This window comes from Rhea pennata, chromosome 8 (genome assembly GCF_028389875.1).
Source record: "Rhea pennata isolate bPtePen1 chromosome 8, bPtePen1.pri, whole genome shotgun sequence".
NCBI classification, from domain to species: domain Eukaryota; kingdom Metazoa; phylum Chordata; class Aves; order Rheiformes; family Rheidae; genus Rhea; species Rhea pennata.
In genome coordinates, this window is record NC_084670.1 from 20,032,349 (window position 1) to 20,058,120 (window position 25,772).

General features: G+C 39.6%; 1 protein-coding gene across 1 annotated transcript; it reads right to left on the reverse strand.

Moving 5' to 3' along the window:
• Positions 1 to 2,020: 2,020 nt before the first annotated feature.
• Positions 2,021 to 25,772, reverse strand: CNN3 (calponin 3). The gene is made up of 7 exons (XM_062581782.1): positions 25,606 to 25,772; positions 7,064 to 7,185; positions 6,665 to 6,731; positions 5,083 to 5,220; positions 4,432 to 4,548; positions 3,546 to 3,692; positions 2,021 to 3,133 (listed from the first exon to the last, which is right to left on the reverse strand). The coding sequence occupies exons 1-7, from the start codon at positions 25,660 to 25,662 to the stop codon at positions 2,786 to 2,788; spliced, it is 996 nt and encodes a 331-aa protein (XP_062437766.1). The 5' UTR covers positions 25,663 to 25,772; the 3' UTR covers positions 2,021 to 2,785.

The following is a 25,772-nucleotide window of genomic DNA, read 5'->3' on the forward strand; positions in this document are numbered from 1 at the left end:
AATTAACTTTAATAAGAGCCACTTCAATTTAGGCATATGGAAATGATGAAGAGGGAAAAGAAAGAGATTAATTACTTTCTGCCTGGTAGGTGAAGTTGATCATCTATCGGCTGTGACTTGCTACCTCTCATTATTTAGAACTGGGCCCTTGGGCACTTTTGGTACGTGAGCTTGTGGAAACTGGTAACTGAAAATTGGGCTGAATGACCAGTCTCTCTCTAACGTGGAGAAAGCATGGTACTTAGAGGGGCAAAGATTTTACTCCTAGGCAGGTCCCAGTAACATTGGTTCTGAAGTAACAGCGTCTCCACAACCTGAAGTGATGTTTGCGAATTTTTAAAGCATATCAGGTTTGCCTGCAAGTTAGAAAAATCAGTTGTTGTTGCATCTTTTTGTTTTTCTTGTTCATATTTGATACCCACACTGCGTAAGGTTTTGACACTTGACTCAGTAATTTTGACCTAAATGATGGAAGAGAGGGAGGGACATTTTAATGTAAATTATCTTCTCATTTCCAGACAGTCCATATGTTGTTTGCAATTATGATGCAATGCTACTGCCTTCGTTGCAGTTGCTGGATGGAGAAAGGACTCCTAGACTCTTAACACAAATTTTGGCTGGCTTTTTATAACAGAAAGTTAATCAGTATTTCAGTCTGTTTCTTTTAAACAATGCTGTACTCACTGTAGTCTAGTAGATGTTAAACTGTGACAGTATATTGATAGTCAGGTGTAATTTGTCAGAACAATTTAGAATATATACTTTTTAATTACATTTTCTATACAATGCATAGTTTTATTGCTTTCAGGTGCAACATGGGACTTTTCAATTGCCAATATATATTCCACCAGTAATTAGGTCAACAGCCTCCAAATGTAGCATTCCTGTGTGGGTGGAGGGAGCCCTCACCTGAGGGGTAAAGATCCTCTACAGAAGCTGATGCTGTTTAGTGTTTGTTGCTGTTTTCCCCAGCAGGGTACTGTGGTCAGTCCCTGTAGAGCAGGCTTGAAAGTAGGTAGAGGGGTTGGAGGTAGGCACAAACTCATGCGGGTGCATAGTGCTACTTCATGCAGTGCTATGCGTCAAGCTACCTCTGATGCTTGCAACATCTGCCCAACACAGCATCCAAGTATTGTGTGGACCCTCTGGACTGCCTGACGCTATTTCCTGCGGCTCGGAGGAGTGGCTTCCATGGAATGGAAGGTACTTTTATAAATGTTTCTTAAAAATAGGAGGTAATGACTACTTATAGCTCTGTGTACCAGGAAATAGGTTAAGTATTGCAGCTTGGTTTTTTTTAAATAAGGCAGCTTGTATTCTGGCATTGCTTGGTGTCTATTTCAAATTCTCAATTTAGAGTCATGATTCCATTGGATATGTCTGTAAAAGAAGGAAGGGGGCCCCACATGATTAGCATTTATTTATTTATTTATTTATTTTCCATGTAGCAAGGACTCAGGTAAATTAGTACTGCCTGTCTGTCAGCACTCTTACTGTGAGGAAGAAAGCACTTTCTATTTAGGAATAAAGCCCTGCTGTTAGTAACTGAAGAATTTGGATTGTAGACCAGCAGGAACAACAATCTGGATACTTCATTACATACACTAAAGCATGTGTATTTTGTGTTTCTGAAGTGATATTATGAAGATTACACAGTGAAACAGAGACCTTGTTAGAGATCAGCATTTCGTTTGTCTTGGGAAAAGAGCAGGATTTAGTGACAAGCTGAGGACTCCTGGTCATAACCTGCGTTTAGAGATGTAGTGAACTCTGCTGTAAAGGAGCACATTCCTTTCTTGTTAAGTCACTGTCACTCATTTGCACGAGACTTTTTACAAGGTTGTTAGATTAAATCCCATTGAAAAGAAAGAATCATGAGGGTAACGGGTAACAGTTCTGTTACCCTCTCTACCCTGTTCTACATTACCCTTAACACAGGCAAGAGTCATGGTGATTTGAGGAAAATTTTCTATGGTATCTTTAAGAATGATAGCATAACAAATGAGACAGAACCTTCCTCTACCTTCAAGAAAAAAATATTTATTTATAAAAATACACTGGGATCAGTTTGAGAAGTGTGGCAATAAATACAGTTCAAGGAAGAAAAAGCATTTCTACATGGATATATTATGGCACAATAAAAGGTAAACGCACCATCAAACATCACTTCTGTTGGCTCAAGACTTTGTACAAGCTCCCTTTTTAGTAAGACAACTATTTCTAGGAGTTTGGTCAGTGTAGATAATGGAATGAATACACAATCACAAATGCACACTTAAAATGTCTAATGCAAGACTTACCATTAGCAAACAATACCATAGAAACATAGTAATGATATTTAAATCACTAATGTGGCATCTTAGATATAATGAGTAAAGACCACATTTAACTTTTAAGCATGAAATTCTTTTATCTCATGGAAAACAGAAAAGCTGTAAATATGTAAAATGAAGGCTTAACGTGGTACGTGAATACTTATTTGAGATTGTAAAAATGCATAGCTCCTTATTAGAAGACCTGGCTGTACAAGAGCACTCCCCCTTTCACAGTATTCCTTTTTACTTCATATGCAGTTATTGTTTATGCTGTAGACTACAACTGTTACAGCACTAAAGGCAACTAGACAGGGAAAGGGCAGAGAAAGGAAAAAGGAATGTATGTAAGGCAATATTTCTTTAGGTACTTCAAGCATAGTGTGTAGGAAAAGACAGGTAACAATTCCACAAGGCTAGTTTCGTTCTTACTGAATAAAATAATGGACTAATACTGAATTTTTGATGCAAATCTAATAATCAATGCCTTGGTCACTGTACTGACCATGGTAATCTCTTTGATAGTCATCTTGGTACTCTCCGTGATAGTCATCTGGGTATTCTGCCTGGTAATCGCTATCGCTGATTTCTGACCCGTTCGTTCCGGTTCCTTGGCTCCCGTTATGAATGACAGGTTCTGTTGGTGCAGCACAGTATTTGGGGTCATACACTTGTCGTCCAAGCCCATACACACTCATTCCCTTCTGTGAAGCTACTTTGTTGGTACCCATTTGTAATGAAATAGTTGAGTTATCCACAGGCTGTAATATGTGCTTCTGATCGTAGATGTCTCTCCTGGTACCTGGTGCCAGCATCCCAGCCTAATAAAACAGGATTTTAGAGGTTCAGTAAGGTCAAGAGCTGCAATTACTGAATTTATGATTACAACTTGTACAGCTTACTGAAAGTATTAGAAAGTAGGAATTAAAGTACAATAAAACACAAAGCTATATGTGTTCACTAGTAAGTAAGTCTTGGAGGAAAATCCCTGCTGAAAGGTCCAGCATACGCTGCTGTGTCTTTAGAAAGAATATACTAAATATTCAAAATGAGGTAGTGCGCAGGAAGCAATTTCTTTTTCGTTTCTGTCTCATTAGCGCTTGAAATGAAATGTCACTGCTGCTAGTAATACTCCTTTACCACATACAACTTTGTAGATTCACTAATCCCCCCTGGCTCACCCAGGTTGACAGTAACATCTAGTCTAGAAATGTCATGTCCAGTTTCCCTTACCTGGCTGGCTCCTTTGTTAGTGCCCATCTGTAGGCTAATTGTCGTCTGGTCAAATGGTTTGTCGGTTTGCATTTTTGGATCGTAGAGGTGTCTTCTGGTTCCATAAGCAGTCATGCCTGCCTGACTGGCACACTTGTTTGTGCCCATCTTCATTGCGAGAAGGAAGAGGTGGACAGAAAAAGTGATTTTTTTATTTGTACAGCAAGCACAGTCTAAGGAAACAAATACAGTTGATAACTGTGACAGCTGATAGAAAGAGTTATTGCAGTGCATGCTTTCCTCGTGCAGCTTGACCACTGTTGTAAGAAACTATCACTTCCCTATGCTGTGTTTTGAGAGAAAAAATAAAGACAGCTGTCATCCTAAGGCGTTTCAGAGATTGGCATCTGGCCAACTGCATGTGCAGGCTGTATGTTAGAACTGGATGTGCGTATCAATATGTGATAGTCAGCCTTCACCCTAGACAGTAATAACTCAGTTACACTGCTGCAACTTATTTAGCACAAGAATTTTAAAATTTTATGCAATTTATTCTGTTTTTATAACTACTGAGGAAACTACCACAGAAGAAGCTTTAGCTATCCAAAGACTCCTACTTATTTTAAAATTTCTCTAGAGGACAAAGATGATGCTTACTGGTATTAACTGTTCCTTTCCTATCAGATTAAAAATACCCAAACCCAAAAAACTTCACCACTTTCACGCAGTCACTTGAGCTTGTAAAGTCAATGAACTGCTTACAAGAACTAAAACCCCATACCTCTTTCAATTGTAAGAATATATTCTAATTCTACAGTGGTTTTTGCATGAACAGCATTTCACTTAATTAAAACAAGACAGTTCTCAAATGTAACAGATTAAGTGTAAACTTGAATTTCTTACTTACCTGCAGGCCAATTACACTTTGACCAGCTTTTAGTTTTCCCACATCAAAACTTCGTGCTTGTTTCTCTGCGTATTTGACACCAATATCAATTGTAGTATGAAAACCTTTGGTTTTTGCCTATTTAGAGAGAGAGGGAAAATAGAATATTCAGTGTTAGACACTGGCTTTACAGGCCATCTGGAGACCTGGACTGACAGACAAGCAGCCTCAGTATGTGATCTTGGGCTCTCAAGAGTGAGATGCTACATGCAGGTTTATTTCATATCAGAAACTCTTTATGTCATGGCCGGGATCTGTTTCCTTTGCCATTTGAAGGTGCCATGCTGAAGCTATCCCAGTATCTTTGCCAGAGTGCAAAGGACATTCTCCAGGGATTAAGGTTTTCTTGTGAGCTTCCCCGGGTCTGCATATGTACGCATAGCTCCGGAGCAGGGCCACATGCAGTCAGGAATTCGAACTCCAAGCCTTTTTTTCAAGCTACAAGGCATGTTATCTGAAGTGTAACTTCAGCAGTATCTCAGACTCACAATAGTATCTCTCTCTTTCTGACAGGCTATATCTATATGTTGTTTTCTGTACTTACATGAGTGGAAAGGGAGTTTCTTGACTGGCATGTACATTTCTGCCAATGCCAAGGGTGCAAATACTTACCAGACCTGCTAGCGCTACTAATGTAGTCTGTACTTGAGTCATATTTCCATTTTCAAAAAGATCATTTGCTTCAAAAATATCATGTGGCTTCATGCCGTAGACTTGGATGGCCTTGATAAAATTCCCGATATTCTCCAGCTAAACGGAAACAAAAAAGCAAGTTTTCTATTTAGTGTTTCAATTCAGAAACTAAGTAACCAACTTAAGTAACTAAATAGTTTTAAAGTTTTTTGGGTGTGTGGGGGGTTTGTTTTACACAAGTTCTTTGCATTGTGGAGAGTGGTTAAAACAACAGTTGGAGTGATTAGGAGTGACTGTTAGGAAGCTCATTTTCATTAGTTTTGACTGCAGAAGTCAATCTAAGGGTTTATCGAGTTTAGCACCTCTCCAACAATGAGTACTGCATACTTTGTGTTAGAGAGGGATTTGATGAGAAAATGCTTAGCTGTGTCCTCTCCAAGAGAAATTCTGATTTAAAAACTGCTTCAAACTGGAGGATTTTAAGTTAATTTCCATGCTATTTGACATTAGCAATGATAATTTTGAGTAAAAATAATCAAAAGCTGTAACTACGTAGATAGTAACAACATTTAACTTGGTTGGACAGTACTATCTTGCTGGCTTACCAAGACAAACTGAGCCCACCTTTTGGGTTTCATTAGTAGGTTCTAGCAGTTTTAATGCTGTCAAAATTAGAAATTATATAGAGTAAAACAAGTAAGGCCTGAGTCTCATCTTTCTTCTGAAATCGTAAGAAATTCTAAAAACTAAGCTTCAAAAAAACCAGTTCTCCATTCTATTTGGAAATGTTTAGTCCAATAAAAACAAGAGGCTAAACACAGTCGTACTGAGCTAGACCCACAACAGTAAAGGCAGTCATCTCTACCAGCAACCCTTCCTACGCTTGCTCTCAATACATGTTGCCTTTGATAGTCCCTTGCTGAAGAAAGGAGAAAAAAGTGAAAAAATGTGCTGTTCAGACTGCCTGTAAGAAATTAAATGTGGACATACTGAAATCAGACATGAAAACATGACAGTTTGCAGCACACCATTTTCTGGTTTCTGTTACACAGCCATTTCCTGAGACTGCTCAGGTCCTTTCCCTTCCCTCCCTCAGCAGCTGCTTTTCTTCAGGAGGACACTGGAATTGGTGACTTCCGTGTCTGGGTGAAGGCAAGATACTGGTGTAACGTCCCTCAGCATTGTCCGCATGCAAAACTCCAGTGATGATTTAGCAAAATGCGTTAACAGCTTTTGTACTTGGGAAGAGGCCTTGCTATATGATTCCAAATTCTTCCTTCATCTGAAATGTCAGTTATCAGTGAAGCAGCACTACTAAATATGTACGCTCCACTGCCAGTTACGAGCCGTCTTGGTGACAATTACATTCTGTTAAATGCTGGTCATGGATGCAGTATTCTTAACTGTTCTTGTCCGTATCTCGCTATGCATATGCAATTCTTGTTGCTATTACAATTTAAGGTGTACCATATTTGCAGCAAATTTGTTAATACAAAACAGAAGACTTGGGGGGGACTGCAGGGGTTAGAGATGTGGGTTTGGGGGGGTTGTTTGTTTTTACCTGGTGCCAGTTTAGTTTTGATTGATTAATTTTCTTCACTGATCCTGGCTGCAGCTTATTTATAAGCCTGTTGAAGAAGGGAAGGGGGCGGGGGGGAGAGAAAAGGAAATGCTTAAACAAGAAATCTCATCCTTGTAACATATGTGCAGGCATTATATTATCACTCATACTTTATTGGTTATATTAGTTTCCTTAAACTTCATGATTAAATTTAGAGATATTTGTTGAAATATTAAAAAAACAAACAGTTCTCGTTCTTCTCTGCAGCTTCAAAGAAGCTGTCCCCCACCCTACTGTCACCTTCGACTATTATTGTTGATGTGTTTGAATGGGAGTCTTCAGGAAGTCCCACTCAAAAGTGGAAAACTACTAAAATAAGGTTACTTAATAAAGGCTTACTCGCACAGAATTATGCCATCTTTTAATCCCAGTTGAAAGTTTGCACCAATGCTCATCCCTGTAACCTCTTCTATCCAGTTACGCAGGTCTTCTTCTATCTGGGGATCATATTTCAGGGCAATCTGTAATACAAGCAATTGTTAAGTCACTAAACAAGAGAAAATTGTAGCTCTTTCCCCAAGAGAAAGCTAGTTCTTTCCCCCCCAACTCTTTCTCAAAGAATATGCTATAGCATTTACCCAATGCTGTATTTAAGTATCAGACCAGGTCAACATTGGTTTATTGTAATGTTTATGGCTTACTAAATGTTTATAAATAACCCTCTGAATTGTATTTAACAGTTGTTCCTACTGAAAGAACTGCTGGAACTTATGAACAGTCTTTTGGTAGATGCAAAGGAAAAATGACAGGTTTTGTGAAAAAAAAATCTACACACAAATTGTACTTTAGCAGCAAGTGAAAAAGTCTATGGAAATGATGCTTTATGAAAGTAAGAATTATGCATTGCTATGCCATCAATATCATTGCTAGGATGCAATTTCTAAATAGGAATCTTACAAGATAGGTTAGGTGTTAATTCAGCAGAAGGTGTTGGATTTGCTTTTTTAGCCACTTTACGATTAATGTAGATGACATCAATTTTCCCCTTGCTGCCACAACATGAAGACAGTTATCTTTCTGGGGATTTTTGGGGTGGTGGTTTTTGTTTTATTTTGGTGGTGATGGTTGTTGATTTTACACTTAGAAATAACAGGTGTACTCGGTCTGCATTTCTTTGGTTTTGCTGAAAGCTTCAGAAGGAATAAGCTGTCACTTCGTGTCTTAAATTGTAATGCTACTGCACTATTACTTTAGAGAGAGAAAACCTGCAACTGTCTATGAAGCCAAGGGGCATCACAGGCCAAAAGTTGCTAGCAAGGTGACTAAAAGCTCCCTTTCCAGATACTCAGACTTTAGTATTCAGTGTATCAGATCATGTTCCAGTCACTAGAAATTAGGGCAAACAATGCTTAAAACTGGTAGACTTTAACGCCAGCAGCTAATAGGCTCCAAACTCCATTCTCTACCCTTTGGTTTCCTCCTCTGTCCTTCACAAGTGACATGAAAAACAGCTTAAATTCCTTCAGTCTAAACCTGTCACTTTTGCAATACTTCTCAATATTGGCACATCGGAGAAAAGGGGTATTACCATTGGAAGCAGTCTTTAGCACTGTAGCTTGCTACTTTTTCTGCAAACAAAACAAGTTCTCCAAGCACAAGATTTCATGGCATAAAGAACCTTCACTATCGTAGAGGCTGGCAATAGAGTCCTACCAACACGGGAAGCTGTCCCACGTGGTCAAGTGAGCCAGACTAGGAATGACTGAGCTCCTACGACAAACCCGACAGGCAAGCACAGAATGCAAATGCACTATTTCTAACTAATGAAAACTCATCTCGACTAACCCGTAGTTGCTTACTAATTCCAAACAAGAAACCTTGTACTTTAACATTCAGACCAAAATGTAGATTTCAGACTTGTTAGATTTATTCTTAGACTTCAGGCCAGATATCAGCAATCATTTACAGTGCATAAGATTTTAATTCCAGCCTATCTGAATAACATGGATGGAGGCATTTTGTCTAGCACTAGTAATCCCCAATTCCAAACTGACTAAATAAGAATTACATAATTTTGTTCTCAATTTTTCTTCTAACGGGAATGGAAAATTGCTTTATCTCTGGCTTTACTTCAAAAACTTGCCTAAGAAGTATTTTTTTTTCTTAGACTGCTTATAATAGCATAGTGCTTCTGTGCCTTAGTTACAGATCAGGATAATAGACTAACCTATTCCTTTATCCAGATTTTGATTAATGCATCAAATTTCATCTAGTCTTCTACTCGAAAGGAGAAGTACCACAGTGTTTGGACTAATGCTGCAGAATAACCAAGATATCCCTTTCCTCACTGAAGTAGGAAGAAAGCTCAGGTAATGCTGCTTAGAGTGAGGAAAATGTCATGATGGTTTTCTTAAACGTATCTTTTAGATACTAGGTAGATAATACAAGAAGCAGGCTGGAAAGGTTAGCTGAAGCTCACGACTCCACAGAGGAAGGAAGCCAGCCAGTTTTACATCCTACACAGATTTCCAGAAAATTTTGAGTAATTGACAAAGCTATGAGGAACTCTGCCAGAGTTGCAGTAATTACAGAAACTACTCTAATACTTAAGTATCTCTTAGGGGACCAACATACCTGTATCAAGAGCATAGTCCTCCTGTACTTTCCTTTAGCAGAAGCAGCAGTGCAACCGTGTTCATTATTTACCGTGATTATAGTAACAGCAATTTTATGAAGAACTAGGAGAAAGATCAGTTGTCTTGAAAACGGTGTAGGAGGAACGCAGTTAATGACTTGCTCCTTCCAAACCTGATGATTACCTTACAAACTACTTTTTCATACCATTTTTAAATTTTCTCTGGAAACAGGGTTTATGTGATCACGCTCTTACTCTTGCACTTGTCTCCCCGGTACCATTTGAGCAAGCCAGGTGTGTTCTGCCAAACTTACCGAGGGCAGAGATGTCGGATATGATTGAGTCATTGTTTTTTCTGTGAAAATTAGTATCTGAGCAAAGGAGAAAGATCCCTGAACATTCCAAAAAGGCTGAAATACAGCATCATATTGTGATTATGCATTAAAGAACCTGATAAGATCATCTAAAAGGATGTATTTGTGTGCATACACATGCACACACAATCCTCGATCACACATGCAGGCCAGATATACATGTTCAAAAGAAGAAATAGGATTTGTAGAAAGACCAGAACTTGATCTGTTCTGATTTTCCCGTAAAAAGAAAGTAGACAATTTGGGCTGGTTATCTGTATTTTGACAGTTCCTACCACATTAAAATCACAGTTTGAACATGCATGCAAGTACAAGAGGGGTTTAAGCCAATCTCTTCCACAATTCTTAGCTACAGTTAGAAATTTAACATAAGATCTGAAAATTGAAGCAGTTTGTTACACTCTAGCTTAAAGACAATGTTAAATTGTAGTTTAGCTCTCCTGCTGTTGAATAATCCAATTCCAGATTAAAAAAATTCTCTACAAATATGTTGTGATTAAAAATAAATGAAATTGAAGAGACAGCTAAGTCAACGATCGTGCCATCAAAAGGCACACTTCGCAGATCAGTTTTTCTCCTTCCCTCCAATATAAAAAAAGAAATAACAAAGTCAGTAAGAATGATGAACCCCACAGACTTCTGTAAAATTTAATTATTTAACTATTTTAATGTTGTAAACATGTAAAGGAAAAAAATGGCAAAAATTTTCCTCATTTAATACTAAGTACATTCCACATCTGAGATTAAGATTGGGCTGAGTGTTAAATATCTCTCTTCATTGCTCGGGTAACTTAGAAGTGATCAGATGGAATTTTATCAGTTCTCCTGAAAAATATTTACTTTATGTTGGAATACTTCCACATGTGTTCAGATCTTGAGTTTTTCAAGAGGTTTGTGTGTCCTAAGTGTGTATCCCTATAGTGCTTATCTAGAGATAGGAAAAAAAAAAAAAAAAAAAAAAAAAAAAAAAAAGGCTTGTATACATGAGGAAATCAGTTTTACTGGCACTTATTCTCTGCATGGTCTTCACTACTCTACAGTTTGACTCACGTATAATAAAGTCCTTGTTTTATTTTTTTAAACAGGTGGGTAACCAGGCTGCAAAAAGGGAAGAGTGCTGATAGTTTCTTTGAAAGTTATATTCAAGGTATCTTAGAGCATTTTAAACACCATGAAGAGTTAAAGACATAAACTTTACAATCTGGTTTTAAATGTGACAGGAAGGAGTTAAACAGAGGGACAGTTCAGAGACTCCAGAAAGCAAGTTGTTATACTTTTTTGAATTCTTTGCTCTTTTTTAGTCTTGATGACACAATCAGAAGTTATGTAACACTAAACTAGTGAATACATCATACTTTCCACATGTCTATCAGATTTGTTCCACTTTTTCTTTGATTGCTATCTATGAGTGGAAAGTTGGAAGCTTCAGTATAAATGATTTCCCCCCCCCCCCCCCCCCCCGTTATTACTAATCAACATGCCAACATCTGATCCTTTTTAAGTACTGAACTCTCATGGAAGATGCTTAGGTCTTAGCGAGTACGTCCACAGCAAAAGAAAACATGTTCCAGTAAAGGCAAAACAGTAGCTATGCAGCTTCACTCAAAATATTCATAATCAGGGCCATTTAAAAAAAGCTACTGTTTCAGAACACTGTGGAAAGGATCCTATTGTTGCAATGAATGTAAAAATGGTATAAAAAGTTTAAAAACAGATAGCAGGAAGCCAAGTGTTAAAAATTCTTTGTTTTGTTCTGATTTATCTTGAAAGAAATATAAAGCTATAAACTCCTGTTTTTGTTGACAGTTCTGAGATACAAATTTAATGGTTAGAAATTTCTTTGCAAGGAAACAAAAGCTTATATAAGTGGTCACAATTAGGGGCATTTTAAGTCTGGGGGAGGGAAAGAGGAGGTGTTACTTGCCTGTTACTAACTCTGGACTGTTGGTGAAGTTCCTAATAAAGAAAGAGCTGTGTTTGTATTCAGTATAGAGGGAAAAACTACACAAGACTTGACCATTAACTGGAAAGCAAGCTTTTTGATCAATTTGAAGTAGAAATCTGTTTCACTACAGGTAGTCAGAGGACTAACAGTCCATTTAAATGCTACTTTTTCCCTGATATATAGGAAAACAACAAGTAAGAAGACGCAACACATAGATTAATAAACAAATCACTGTCCTTTTGGGCTGGCTTTATGTTTAATGGAAACAAACAATTTTTAAATATTCACCTACTCATTTTCTCTGGGAGGCTGTATAAAATATCCGTTTTTGAATCAATTACATCCCTGCAAAATGCTCCATTAAGTATCTGAGTTTGCTGGGCAGGAAACAGAAACCATGCTATATTATAAGAGAACATTTTGACCTTGAGACTTGGTAATATCTAATACAGTCAGGACCACAGATGTTAACTTTGGCTTTTTCCTGATCTTTATACACATTCATGTAACTTTAACTTTTCAGGAGATGTACAAATTCATCAGAACATAAAATGCTTCTGATACTTGTGTGCTACTGCTGCTGAACAGTGTGTATCCTGTACAGCCAGAAGAAAAGACTGTCTCATTAATGATGCAGGAGAACCAGCAAAACCCATAGGAAATTCAGCTAAAAATCTTTTTTTCCCCATATAATCTACTGTTACATATGAACAAATTAAAATAAGCACTTTCTTTTGCCTCAAACTGGTGCATTCCAGTCTTACAGATGGAAGTTTTTGTCTCCTAGCTTTGGTTTACTTTTAAGGAGTGGAAGGAAGGAGAGGGTCAAATGGCTTTAGAACTTGGGTAGCGGAAACAGTCATCAGTTCTTTTACTAGGTGATTCCTATTTAAATGCTGAGTTTCAGCTTTAAGTCTTTGACACACAGTAACTAGTAGGCAATTTGGTATAGATGTGTTTTGCTAAAGTATTAACCTCGGGCTAGCATCCTTCAGTTAGCCTAGATTACGCTGGCACCTTTACAGCACTCTTGGTCAGAATGCGGGATGAAATATTCTTTAGTGAGTTGCACGATACATTTACTGCAGAGTCTGACGCTACTCGTGCTTATCTGTAACATCTTGAACTCTGTCCCATTCTTGCATGCTGCTCTATTTAGCTAGAACCTTGGCTTTATACAGTGTAAAAAGCACCCCAATGTATTTAAAGAAAGAACAGTAATCACGTTTTTTTATCAATGTGTGGATTTCTGGAGACACATGTAAAGTTATACTGGCCAACTTCAAGGGACAAAAGCAGATCATTAAAGCTACTTGAGGTGCCTATAGCATGCTAAATTTAAGCAATGATGTTTAAGCAGTATTTCACACCATAGATGATCTCATATGGACTTTCAATTGTCCTGTTTTACTAATCTTTTCCAGATTACACACTTCACACTGTACACTAAAGGCTACACATATGCCAAATCTCCAGTCTGAGTTCAGCTGTCTACACTGCTGCTACTCTGGAAAAATACTGCCAAAGTATTCCAAGAAAGAAAAAAAAAAAAAAAACTTTAACACACTGCATAGTTTTACTAGTCACTGAAACTAAAACCAGAAAAGTTAATATTCTTACTCTTCTGCGTTTAGTTACAAGCAAGAAAAGCAGATATAACAAAGATTTTTCTTCAAAGTTGCCAGTCGTGTCATAACAGGTCCCGTTTCTATCGTTCTTAGTCTCAAGCGCTTTGACTCGTGCTTCAGGCCTTAGCCCTGCCCTGCCCCAGCACAAGGCACACACGTCTAACATGCAACTCTTCAAATTACTGGCACGTTTATATATATATGTGTATGTATGTGTGTGTATATATATATATATATGTATATAAACTGCCCTCTGGTCAAAGGTTTTGACAATAAAAGCACATACTTGTCAAAGAAAATGAACAACACTACCATGGTAACTGTGCTTGTCAACAAAATCTAAGATTTATACATATGTAAATATGCAGCAAAATAAGCTGCCATGTCACCCTTTTTCAAGGGAGAGGAAAAACATGGCAATATACAGTGGGAGATACAGCCCAGACTTTACTCCAAGGTGATGTCTTAGGGTTTACACCGCAGTACCTCAACACATACTTCTGTGAAAAAAGGAAGATCAGTAAATAAAACAGTAAGGTTTAGATGTGAATATTCCTCATGGGAATAAGTCTGGCACAGCTTATTGCTTAAAGTGATACAAAAGAAGTAATTTTTCAGCTGCCCCCCCCCCCCAAAAAAGAAAGATTGAAAAGACAAAGTGTACTCATGGGAGCATATCCATTTCACGCTGAATTTAATCCAGGTCTAGCCAGGATTTTTATACTAACTATACTTTTACATGTTTAGGTCATAAACTGAAAGCAAATTAAAGAAAATAAAGCTAAAGCACTGAAGGCCAGAAGCTGTACAGTTGAAGCAGTTTCTTCCTGTATGAACTCTTCAGATTTTATTAATAGGTCCTACTTTCTCATTCCAAACTGTGCAAGTGAAACTGGTGGATCTTTGCCTACAAACATCCTGTTTGCCTTGAAATAAGTACTACCCTCAGGAGAGCTTTGCCTCACAGAGGCCAGGAACACCAGTGCTGACGCTTCTGTATCATTTGCTTTGTAGTAGTTTGCGATGGGATCTTTCTCCTCCCCCTCTTAAGGCTTTAGGATGGTGTGGGAAAAGATGAAAGCGTATTCATCTTCTGTCATCAGGGCAGAAGCTCTCAGCAGTGGGAGTGAGGCAGACTACAAGGCTTATCCCGAATTACTTGCATCTAAACTGCCCCAGTCCTGTTCATCACGTACTGGTCTGGGACGCATCTCTGAATGCCACTCTAAGAACCTGGAAAACTTACACAGCAAAATGGCCAGAACAAAACTGGTGTGTTAAACTTGCTGGTTGTGCAAAAGCCAAAAAAAAAAAAAAAAAAAGAGAGAGAAAACGGTGAGTGTTCCTCTCATAAGCAGTAAGATTTTTATATTTTTGGAAAATATACAATGGAGTTAAACCTTTGTAGTTGAAATTCTTCTGTGTAAATGCATTGTAGTACCTATCTGAACTTTAACTTGAAGTGTAATGGAGAGTGAGTGACGGGGAAAAAAATCAGTATTTTTCTGTGCAATATTTCTATTTGGAAAAAATTAAGTCTACCATCTCAGTGGCTGTTCAGTCAGACTAAACAAACAGTATAACCTTTAAGCTGAAACAAAGAACCTAAGAAGACGGGGAAAATGCAAGGTTTTGATTTTGCAGAAAGCGTGTCAGAAATGGAAGTGACAGGGCATCAAGTGGAGCTTCTCAGCATTTGAGGTACCAACCCAATGAACTTCCATTAGTTGGACAAATTAAAATGCCAGTATGTGCTCTGTCCTAAAACCCAACCTATGATTTCCTTTGGCGTTTCAGCTCTTTCTTTTGGGTCCGTGAGACGATGCCGTTAACAGGCTTAGTAAAATGCACGTGTGTTGACCAGGACACTACACAAAAACAGATGTCACAGGAAGCATATTTGTGCATGAGAAATGCAAAGGTAAAAGTGAATATAGAAACGTAGAGGAAAACCAAACAGTAAAGTACTTCAAAAAATAAAAGCCACCATTATGTATGCCATTGTATTTGAATGTATATGTATTTTTTTTCCTGTTGTTACAGATTGGTTTTTTTGTGCATAATGCAGAAAGACAGAAAACTGTGTTATGCTAATGTTAAGCGACCTCACTATCCTACCTATCACAGAATTTTTCAGCTGTATCCATTTTGCTTAATATTCAATAGGTTAGTTAGTTGTAATGCAATTATAACTTGCCAACATTTCAGCATTTTCTCTTTTAATCAGAATTTAGGCTACAACTTAAAAGACAGCTAAGAATTCATCAAAATTTTGTAGTATTTTTTCTGCATGCACCAGTTAAACTCTGGGAAGTAAGAAAACGTCACGCCTCAAAATTTCCCAAATCATCTTGCAAATAGAATACCTGTAGTCATGGTTGTTTTTGCCTGCCAGATCAGCAGGCTGGAAGAAGTGTGTGTTCTACTTCATGTCTGTCCAGTTTGATTTTGTGATGCACTCAACCTACTTAAGAAGGAAGCTTTACCGTCTCTGACTGCTGTGCTTAGTTAGGTTTATGCCTGTCCTTGGACTGCATACTAGTCCCATCTCATTCTCTACAATTATACTACTGAAAGTCTTTCCCCCATTCAAATTTGTTTACACCATCTTCTTCCTATTTACACTATCACATTTTTGTCCTAGTCAGTCTTCTGGCTTCTAACTCCAATTTTTCTTAGTGATCAGCTTCCACTTTTGACTGTAGCAACTTCTGGTGCCTCTTCTGCCACCACAGATCATACTACTAGATACTGTGTCGCCTTTGCATTGTGTCATTACTCTGTAGATTGCTGAACATTGAAATTTCTTTGCAGAACACAGGTGGTAGAAATTGTAGAAACCATTACTTGAAATCATTGCAGTTTGCGTTATAAAAAAGCACCAGAAAGTAAGTATTTTCTCAGCTAAGACAGTATCAATCTAACATGAAGCAGAAAAGCCTGTTATTTCCTGAGAACAATTTTACTTGTTTTTCCAAACCCTCCCCCATATTATTTGCTTGAATTCTGATATAAGTCAACAAATCCATGCAGACTATTATCATTAGCAGCAATTTCTTCTGAAAATGCTAAGTAATATCCTGAAAATATTTTTAACATACTGTTACTGAAAAACTTTAGTGCTAACTACTCTTGTTTTGCAAAAACCTAACTGAAGAATGTTGTGCATAAGCAGCAAAAACTAAACTGAATGCAAGCTGATATAAATTTCAGTAATCATTATTCAAAATACACATTCCTTTTAGCTCTCCAGAGGCATAGTCCATGCTGCATCTTCTCAGTACCTTTTTTAAGGATTAACCTAAAGACACTGCTGCTTTCATACCTCTTCCTCCTCTCAGTGAACTCAGATATTTGACAGTTTACTATCACTTTTCATAGCAGGCACAATCTTAACTTAGGACCTGCCAGGTTGTTTTTAAGGTAAAAGGCATTTTCCAGTTAGTAGTGCTCGGTTTTTCCCCCACAGGCTATCCCCTCTTTAGAGGGGCTTTATCCTGCCACAGCCTGTAGTTTTTACTTTTTATTTTTATTTATTTTTACTTCTAGTTTTTATTTGGACATGACAAATGCAGTAATTTCAGTGAAAGGGATGGGGACAGCTTCTTGCAAAAAAATAAGCAAAGAACATTCAGTGATGCATGTCTGAATTACATATGCTTCATTGATTATATATTTCAGATTTTCAGATATAATATACAACATAACTTCAGGCTGATATCATGTAATATTATGACGTTAACCAAAACAGTGACAGTTCACATTCTTTTCAGATGGTGCGAATCTCAACAGACGAGCACAACACAGTTCCTGTTCCAGCATGCAGTCCTGGCCTTGGTGTGCTGGGCTTGGTTTGACCTGTGCTCTATCCATGCTTAACACAAGGGGGAAATGTTCTGGTGCGGATGAACCCCGCTATTCACAAGGAAATAGCGGTATTTGACTATGAATGTTACAGTATAACCAAATGCCTTCCTGAATGCATCTGCCTTTTACGCCTTGCCTTTTGCTGGGAAGGTTCGAGCATGTACTCAGTTGATTAGAGACAACAGTAAAATACTTTTCAGATAAATGACAGTTGTTCAAGCCAAACCAGGAATATTAAGAACATAAAAATACCTGTCTATAAAAGCTTGTAGCAGTGGAATTATCAACAGGAAGGCAGTGTAACAGGAGAGCCTTCGCAGCAGGGCAGCAAGGTGAGCTTTTACAGTAGTAACACTCATTTTATCATGGGCACAGCTGCAGTCCAAGTACGCGAAGTAGGCTAGGAAGATTCATTTAGAGTCAAACTATAATCCATTCAGGCCAGGAGACTAGATCCTACCTCCCAGGAAGCATTTCAGAGCAGGAAGGAAACTAAGGCAAAGAAATGGAGAAGTGTTTATTGCTTTTCCCAGGTGGAGGGAAAGATTCGCTGTTCAAGCCTCGTGCGGTGTTGTGCACAAGCCACACACGGTTTCACTATCACGCACTTCTCGAGAATCTCTCTAACCAAAAGGATGTCTGCGCAGATAAGTGATTTCTTCTGCGGACTTTAAACCCTAGCAGACTGAGGTCAAGACTTAGAAGGGAAGCAGCAAAGGCATCAAACAGTAAGATCCAGAGCTGCATCTTGGGATCCTGAGTGAGAATCAGTGACTAGAGACAGTTCAGCCTCCCAAAGCTTAAAGCATGTTCGGGCCGAGTCCCAGCGGCTGGGGCTCAGTACGCCGGCTTGGTGGGAGCCCAAACAGGGCACTAGACTGTATCTGTGGCAACAGGACTTTATTCATAAGCATAATAGTCTTCTGGAAATTTTCTGCCAGCTTCTTCTGCGTGACTAAAACCTTCAAGTAGTAGTAATCTATAAATCCAGAATTGTTCCTGATTCCAGGTAAAAGATGGCTTTATATAAACAACAGGAACTTTTATTATGTCTTCCGTCTTGATACCTAAGCTCCACGCTGGTTTAAGAAAAAACAAAACAAAACATACAGAACCATTGACCTGAAGAAAGTCAAAACTGCTTTTGAGAAAAATACTGTAATTCAGTCTGACTAATTAGAGACAGCAAAGTAGGTTACTTGGAGGCAATACCATTAAAACAGAAATATTTACCGGAAAGAGAGCACATGCTGCTGAATATGGCTATACAAGTTAACAGTTGTTTAGAATCAAATACTTACAAAAAACATTTTTAAGCTAGAGTCCCTCTTAAAGGGAAAGCTAAAGAGTCCCTCTTAAAGGGAAGAAAAGGATTTTCACATGATCTCACTTAGAAAAAATCTGTTTCAAATTGCCCTACGTGTCCTGGCCTCAAGCCCGTTTTTACTGAAGGCCTTTCCTGTACAGTTCCATAGGGGATGGGAATCTCTAAAAAGTTTTCCTTAAAAGGATGTGTCAGATACACTGTGTATACGACATTACGTAGCTACAGAAGCTAACAATTTTGAATACAGAGAAGTTTCTATCCTTTACATGCCAAAGCAAATTACAACCCAAGAAAGAACTCCTGAATTAATATTCTTACAAATAAAAGAGGTGAAAAAATCACTGCATATCATTATCCTACAGCAATGTGGGCATCCGTCCTCTAAGGATATTCAGCAATAGAAATATAATAAACTTACAAGCACAGTCTAACCCTGAAGCCACACCAAAAGCAAATTCATTTGTACAATTTAAACAAGCAAGCATAATTAAATGCAAATGAGTTTTTATTTTCTGAGACTATTAATTCCATTTAATCATCATGACTCTGTCAAACTCAATTTGCTCTCCCAAGATTTTTCATTCATACCAGAATTGTTCTATACAGAAGAGCCAGAACTGTGAGCTTGCCTGTAAAGAATAAATGCAAAGCTTGACATTTATCTGCACCTTTAAATATTAACTGCAATAAACTTTATATTTTTTCCATTATCAGTAAGTTTTAGTAAAAGTTTATTAATCAAGCAGAAGTAAGGTCACTGCAACACATCTTACAAAATGACAGGAAGAATTTCAAATCTGAAAGCACAGACACAATGTGCTTTCTAAGGTTAAACATCGTAAAGGTTTACAGCAGACACCCTCACTTAATTTGCTTAGGTACATGCTTTCCTGGAGGCGCTGGCAGGGTCCAGCCCCGCGCTGCCCCAGTGCAGGCACAGGAGGAAGCTCGTTCCCTGCCCCAGCAGGGAGGCTGGACAGGCAACAGCAGCTACTCCCCGCTCTGCCTCGCGTTCACTCCTCATTCCTCGCGGCCTCCAAGGAAAGGGTGCTGGGCCTACAGAGGCAGAACTCAAAATTACATCCACCGCAGAGGGAGGTGGCACAGCTGAACACTGTATACACATCTCATAGTTCAGGAACTCCTGATGTACGTGGTTTCCAGGAACAGTTTAAAACACATCAAGACTCTAAAAGACAGCTATATGCAGTGTCATGTCAAAGTTTACTGTGGATTTAAATCATGGAGAAAAAGAAACTACCTCTTATGCAACTGGTTTTCAGCAGTGACTGCCAAACATCATTAAGGTAGCCACTTTTTACTGGAATGCTTCAATTCACCTACTGAGGGGCTATTAAATGGTGCTATTCATTAGCAGGGAGACAGTTGTTCCTGTAAGATCTTTTTTATTCAAACCACTAATTTCTCAAATGAGATTAGCGATCAGATTGGTACAAGCCTTGCTGAACACTGCTTTCTGCGCAGTGAAATTGAATATAGTGTTTTTTTATGTCAGTGGTGGTGGAAGGGCTTGGAAAGACAAGTCTACTTGCTCTTGGCTTTGGAAAACCATATGGCATGGGCAACGCTCATTGCAGTGTCTTGGGAAGCTTTAATCAGATGGCAAGAGCGTTAACAGCAGCATGCAGCTAGCAGCAAAATAGGTCCACGGCAGAATAACTTCCTTCTGCTTGTCACAGGAAGAGACATGCCACAAGTATGAACTCTCAACTCAATGCTACCCAGATTTACTACCATCGGTTAGTCTGTGCTAGTAGATCTACTTATTAATGCTTTGTTCGGTAGTAATGCTTATACTGGCATAACCACAGTGGTGGGAATCTACTACACAGGGCACCTCATGTGCTTGAGAGCACAGACCCCTCCTGAAATAGTGAGGCGTGAAAAAGAAAATGGATTAGGCACACGGAGATATGCATAGCAGTGAATGGATAGTAAAGGATGAAGACAAATGGGGACAATGCAGTTAAGATTATCCACTGCTGGAATATCTTTCTCCCTTAAAAATCTAAACAAAACACATTGCTGCGGTATTAGTGCAGCAGCCAGATCAATAGCATTCAGTATGATGACTCTTCACACCCAGGACCTTACACTAGGACAATGTGTGTTAACAGGTCACTACAACTTATCAGAGCTAGGGTTTCACTGTTTTTTTTTTGTTTGTTTGTTTGTTTTGTTTTTTTAAAAAACATCCTCTGCAAAATTTCCAGAGGAAGGCTAAACCCATGTTTCTGCAGTTCAGGTAGCCAAAATATTTCAAAAGCATAACAGGTTTCTGTTCAGAAAAGGAGCAACACGTGACTTGGAAGTGGAGGAAGGAATGCAGAAAGACCATTTTTAAAGAACTGCTGTTGAACCTAAAGTACTGAAATTTAATGTTTTGTATATGTCAACATAAAACTAAGCAGCGGATAGAAGTGATAGCAAGCATATTGTAAATATATTACACAATTCTCATTATCATTTGTTGCTGATACATGGAAAAAATGCATCTTAAGATCAACTTAATCATAATCTTTAAGTGTTTTACGTGATATATGTAGTTATTGTGACAAATACTGGTAGAATAGAAGTATAGCTATCGAATTATTTCATTGTAGCATTTATGTTTTGGAGACAGTTTTTCTGTTGACTCAGTTATCAAATACATAATTATGTACCATTCTCCTGTTATGCTGGTTACATTCTCTGTATCTATTTATAGATTTATTCATTACAACTATAAGCAGAAGTTTTCAGTGTTTCATTTAGCTCTATATATTACAATTACAAGAGAGGTTTGGGAACAACTATTAAAAAAGATAGATGCTTAAAGTTTAACATGCATTTAGAAATTTCTAAAGAAAAAAAATAAATAGAAAAGACAAAGTTACGAAGTTATGAACTGCAGAACTGTTACTAAACCCTGGATCCAGCTGGAAAAGTTTCACATTTTTGGACAAAAACTACAGAGCTTGGACACAAAAAGAAAAGTTTCAGTGCTATGCATAATGAAGCTCACATTTAGCTAGAAAACATTATTAATTTCAAAAGCTATGATTAGCTATCAAAAAGCATGAGTACACTGGGGCAAACTGAAGTTCAGTACTTGATCATGTAAAACTCTTTTGCTACTTCCATTGACATTCCCCCTTTGTAAAAGTTCATGTATTTCATGTATTTCAACCTACGTTGCTAGGTATCATTACACAAGATATCACCTGTGCACTTAAAGCCTACGTTATCATAATCTTTATCCTATACGTCCTATATGTTCTTCATTTTTATTATGTTCTTCTAGGTAATGGTAATACAAATATGTTGTGTCAGCAGCAAATAATCTTACATAAGATTCCTAAAAGACATTGAGTGAGCAAATCTAATGGTCTGCTAGAGAACAGCGGTATCAGAAAGTGAGTGTGTCGGGGGGGGCAGATTTTACAGTAGGAAGAGTTTGCTTTTAACAGTTACTATTAAGAGAGAAAAGGGCATTATTTCTGTTTTGATTTTATTTTCAAAGGAGGGTTGAGAAAGGAAAGAGAGGGCCTAACAGTCCACCTTCAGGCGACCAAAACTTCATCAAGCTACTAAATCACTAAGGTTAAAAAAGTGTAAGCTAGTGATTTGAATCTAGTTCTCAGTTAAAATGTTCCTTATACTGAAGATGCAAAATACAATACAATAATTTTTCTCCTCAGCAGTTTCAGGAGAAACAATAATCATACCTAGGACTGGTTGTCATTATTCAGCACCAAGCTTCATTTAATTTTAGTTAATTCATCTTCATCCTTGACAAGGAAAGCAGGAAGTAGCAGTCCCCTCCCGCACACTTTCAAAACAGGAGATACATACTGTTTACAGACTCCTTTTGGCTACCCGTCTCCAATTTAAACACTTTGTTTCCCTTCCCTTTGTAGCACTTGACCCTTCAGGGACAGGGCTGCAAGGACAGACTCACTTCAGTTATTTTGGCATCTTTAAAAAGTTTGGAAAAGAGTACTGACAAGGGCCAGGTTCCTGGCAGAGAGGAGAGCAGATGACTGCCACGACACAGGACAGCCAAGCGCTATGCAAAGTTTAACTCCCCGCACCCACCATGGTTTTGCCCATCCTTCCTTTCACATGTAATAGATGAAACTGGCAATGTATCAAAGACAGGAGGGAGAAGATAAATAAATGCCCAACACAAACACTGTTTGCATGGGAAGGGTGGAGCCACTAGGAAGCAGAGGAGCAAACTGGAACCTCTCCTTCTCCTGCTCTCTGTTCCCGTTTGGCTCCACACCTTATGCAGTGACACAGTGGAGCAAATGCCCCTGCTAATTTCTTGCCTACCTCAGTTGTCAGTCAGGGACAAACATAACATTAGTTTGTAGCTTTATGCAGTTCCCTCATCAGCTCAAGCTATGTTAACTTCATACACTACAGAAACTGCCCCACTTAAGAAAATTATATATTGCCTACAGAAGAAACTATCCATTTAAATCATCCTAAAAAGCTCCTCTCTGAATATTTGTTTTGGATCAAATATATTCTGTGATCTCAAGTAAATCAGCTTCAAAGGGATTACCCTAGTTTGACTACCTACAAGTTTCTCACACAGACAAGTTTCCTTATGGTTGGGAACCAGGGCACAATTTCCATCCTTTATTTGCAGATGTGAGGAAAGAGACCTCCTAACAGAGACCACACACCTTATCAGTACTGCCTGAGGTGAGGGGAGACCACCACCACCACCACCACCACCACCACTCACAAGGAGGAGGAGCCTCAAAACAAAACAAACCACAGCTCAACAAGGATTTGGAGCTTAGTGATACACTGAAACTTCAATTAAGAAGACGTGTATGAAGCATCAGGACATGTTATATTCATCTATTCAACTACCATAGCAAACGAAATATCTGTCTGAACAGCAACACAATGCCAAATGAGAAAATTAAATCCAAGAAACAAAACCAAGCCACTTTTCTATCCAGCACAGCAAAGCCCTCAGGCAGCATAGCTATTAACACACCAACACACGTCTGTTTTCTGTAGGAAACAAAGGCTTGGGACTAGTACTGAAAATTTCAAACAAGGGCATCTAACAGATTCCCATCATTCAAGCAGGGAGGTACCACAATTACTTACAAATATTAGACCAGCACCACATTGAAAAACAAAACAGAACAAAACAAGAAGAACACAACGGTCTGCCTGAAGGTCAGTGTTTTAGAAAGCGTGATAAAGATCAGTACCAAAAAAAAGAAGTCCTGCAAGAGTTGGAAGCTGGACTTTGTTCTTCGAACGTTTCATTCATGATACAGAAGCTTTTGAGAAAAGGAATTTCTTAACTTTATGCACCCCTGGTGTCTGATCTTCTTGAATTTATATAAACAGGAACATAACTAATGTACAGAACTACGGAAGATACTAGCTAGGAGAGGTGCAATAGATTATCTATAACACAATTGTTTTGTAATTTGTTCTCTTACATGAAGAAAAACGTTCTCAAAGTTCAAGGGAATTATTTTGCAGGACACTTTTTTGGAGGTGAGTTCATCTGTCTTTGGTGTGCACCTGAATAATCTTTTTATGGTAATGCTGTAGTGACAAAGATAGAGGTACAGAAACTAACACAAGCTGTGTATAGAACATTCCTCCTCCCCAGTATTTCTACTGATGAAAACAGATACAGCGGGTGAAATAACAGATACTCAGGAAGATGAAGCAGAAGGTCCTTTCCATAAAGGTGTGAAATACACTAGTTTGAAACCTTTCCTTAATGGCTGTGCTTGGAACAGTTACACTTGGGATGCCTGGAGGGAGCATGAAATTGAAAGAAAGAACAAAGAATATCTTCCCATCTTGTCTTCATAAGGGGATCCCTGTTAAACCTACACAGTTCTGTCAATATTTCATAAAGGCAGACTAGCATTTTCTTTTTCCCCATATGCTATAATACACAACATATGTTTTATCATTTTTTTTAGACTAACTGTATAGCTAAATGACTGACTTCAGACATTGGAATGAGTCTCCCTGGAAGACACTTGGGTTACATGGGGTTATCAGAGCTTGAAGCATAAGAACCCCACAACTCTCTTGAGAAAGCCAATAACAATACAAAAGGTATCTGTTGTAAAGTTTCTGACATACTCATTTATTGTTTTTGCATTAATGAAGAAGTGAATTCCCTTCCTCTCTCCTTCCCTTTCTATTAGCCACAAGTAAAACAGGATTTTAGGATCTGCTGGAATATCGTATCATGTCATATCACATGAGTGTGAAATAACCAGTAATTAGGTGCCACGTTTATGATTTAAGCCTGTGAATAAAGGTGTGGAGCATCGATTTATTCCTAGATGTTTGTTGCTGTATTTTGTATTGCAGAGGTTTTTCCTTGTACCAAGTAAGTGTTCAGCTCAATAGTCTCTGTGATGGGACACTAACATCAGCATCTTTTGGTCCTCTGCGTAGCAGAGGAGTGAAGATCGTGGCAATTCTTTACAACAACACGCAAAAGGTGTGCGCAGACCTGGCAGCAACGCCTCGGCCAAAGTTAGTATCAACTTTTTCCTTTTTCTAATGAAAGCAGATGGTGCTCAGACACATCGCTGTCGGGGAAGCGATCGCTGCTCTGCCACCGGCGCCCCCGGAAAGCGCCCGCGAGCAGCGCGGCCGGGGCCGGGGCCGGGACGCCGCCGCGCTCCTTTGTGCGCCCCCGCGGGCCGGGCGGGGCGGGGCGGCGGCGGCGCGCGCCGCGGGCAGACAATGCGCGTCCTGTGCGGCGCCCCCGCCGATTGGCCGCGCGCCGCCCGTGCCCATGATGTCATGCGGCTGGAATGCGCGGCGCGGCGCTGCGCGGGGGGCCGGGCCGCGCGTCCCGCCCGCTCCCGGCGCGAGGCTCCGCCAACGGCCGCCGCCGCCCCCGTCCCGCGGCGCGGGCTCCCGCAGCGGTCGCGAGAGCCGGGAGGGGGAGAGGCGCGGCGGCGGCGGCAGAGACGCTCCGTCGCGGGGCAGCAGCGCGGGCGGGGGGCGCCGGGCAGCGGCGGTGCGCGGCCGCGGGAGAGCCGGCCCCGCGCCCGGCGCCGCCGCGTCCGCGCCCCCCCACAGACCTCCCGGGGCGGGCGGCGGCGCGGGGCGGGCGCGGGGCGGGGCGGCGGCGCCCGCCGCGTACCTTGTTCTTGACCTCGGCGGAGAGCCCGTACGAGGGGCCCTTGTTGAAGTGGGTCATGGCCGCCTTCTCCCCGCTGCCTGCGGGCGCTGCTCCCAGGCGCTGCCTGCTCCGGGGCTCAGGCGAGAGTCCGCCCGCCGCCGCCGAAAGTTCTAGTCCCTCCCTCGCGG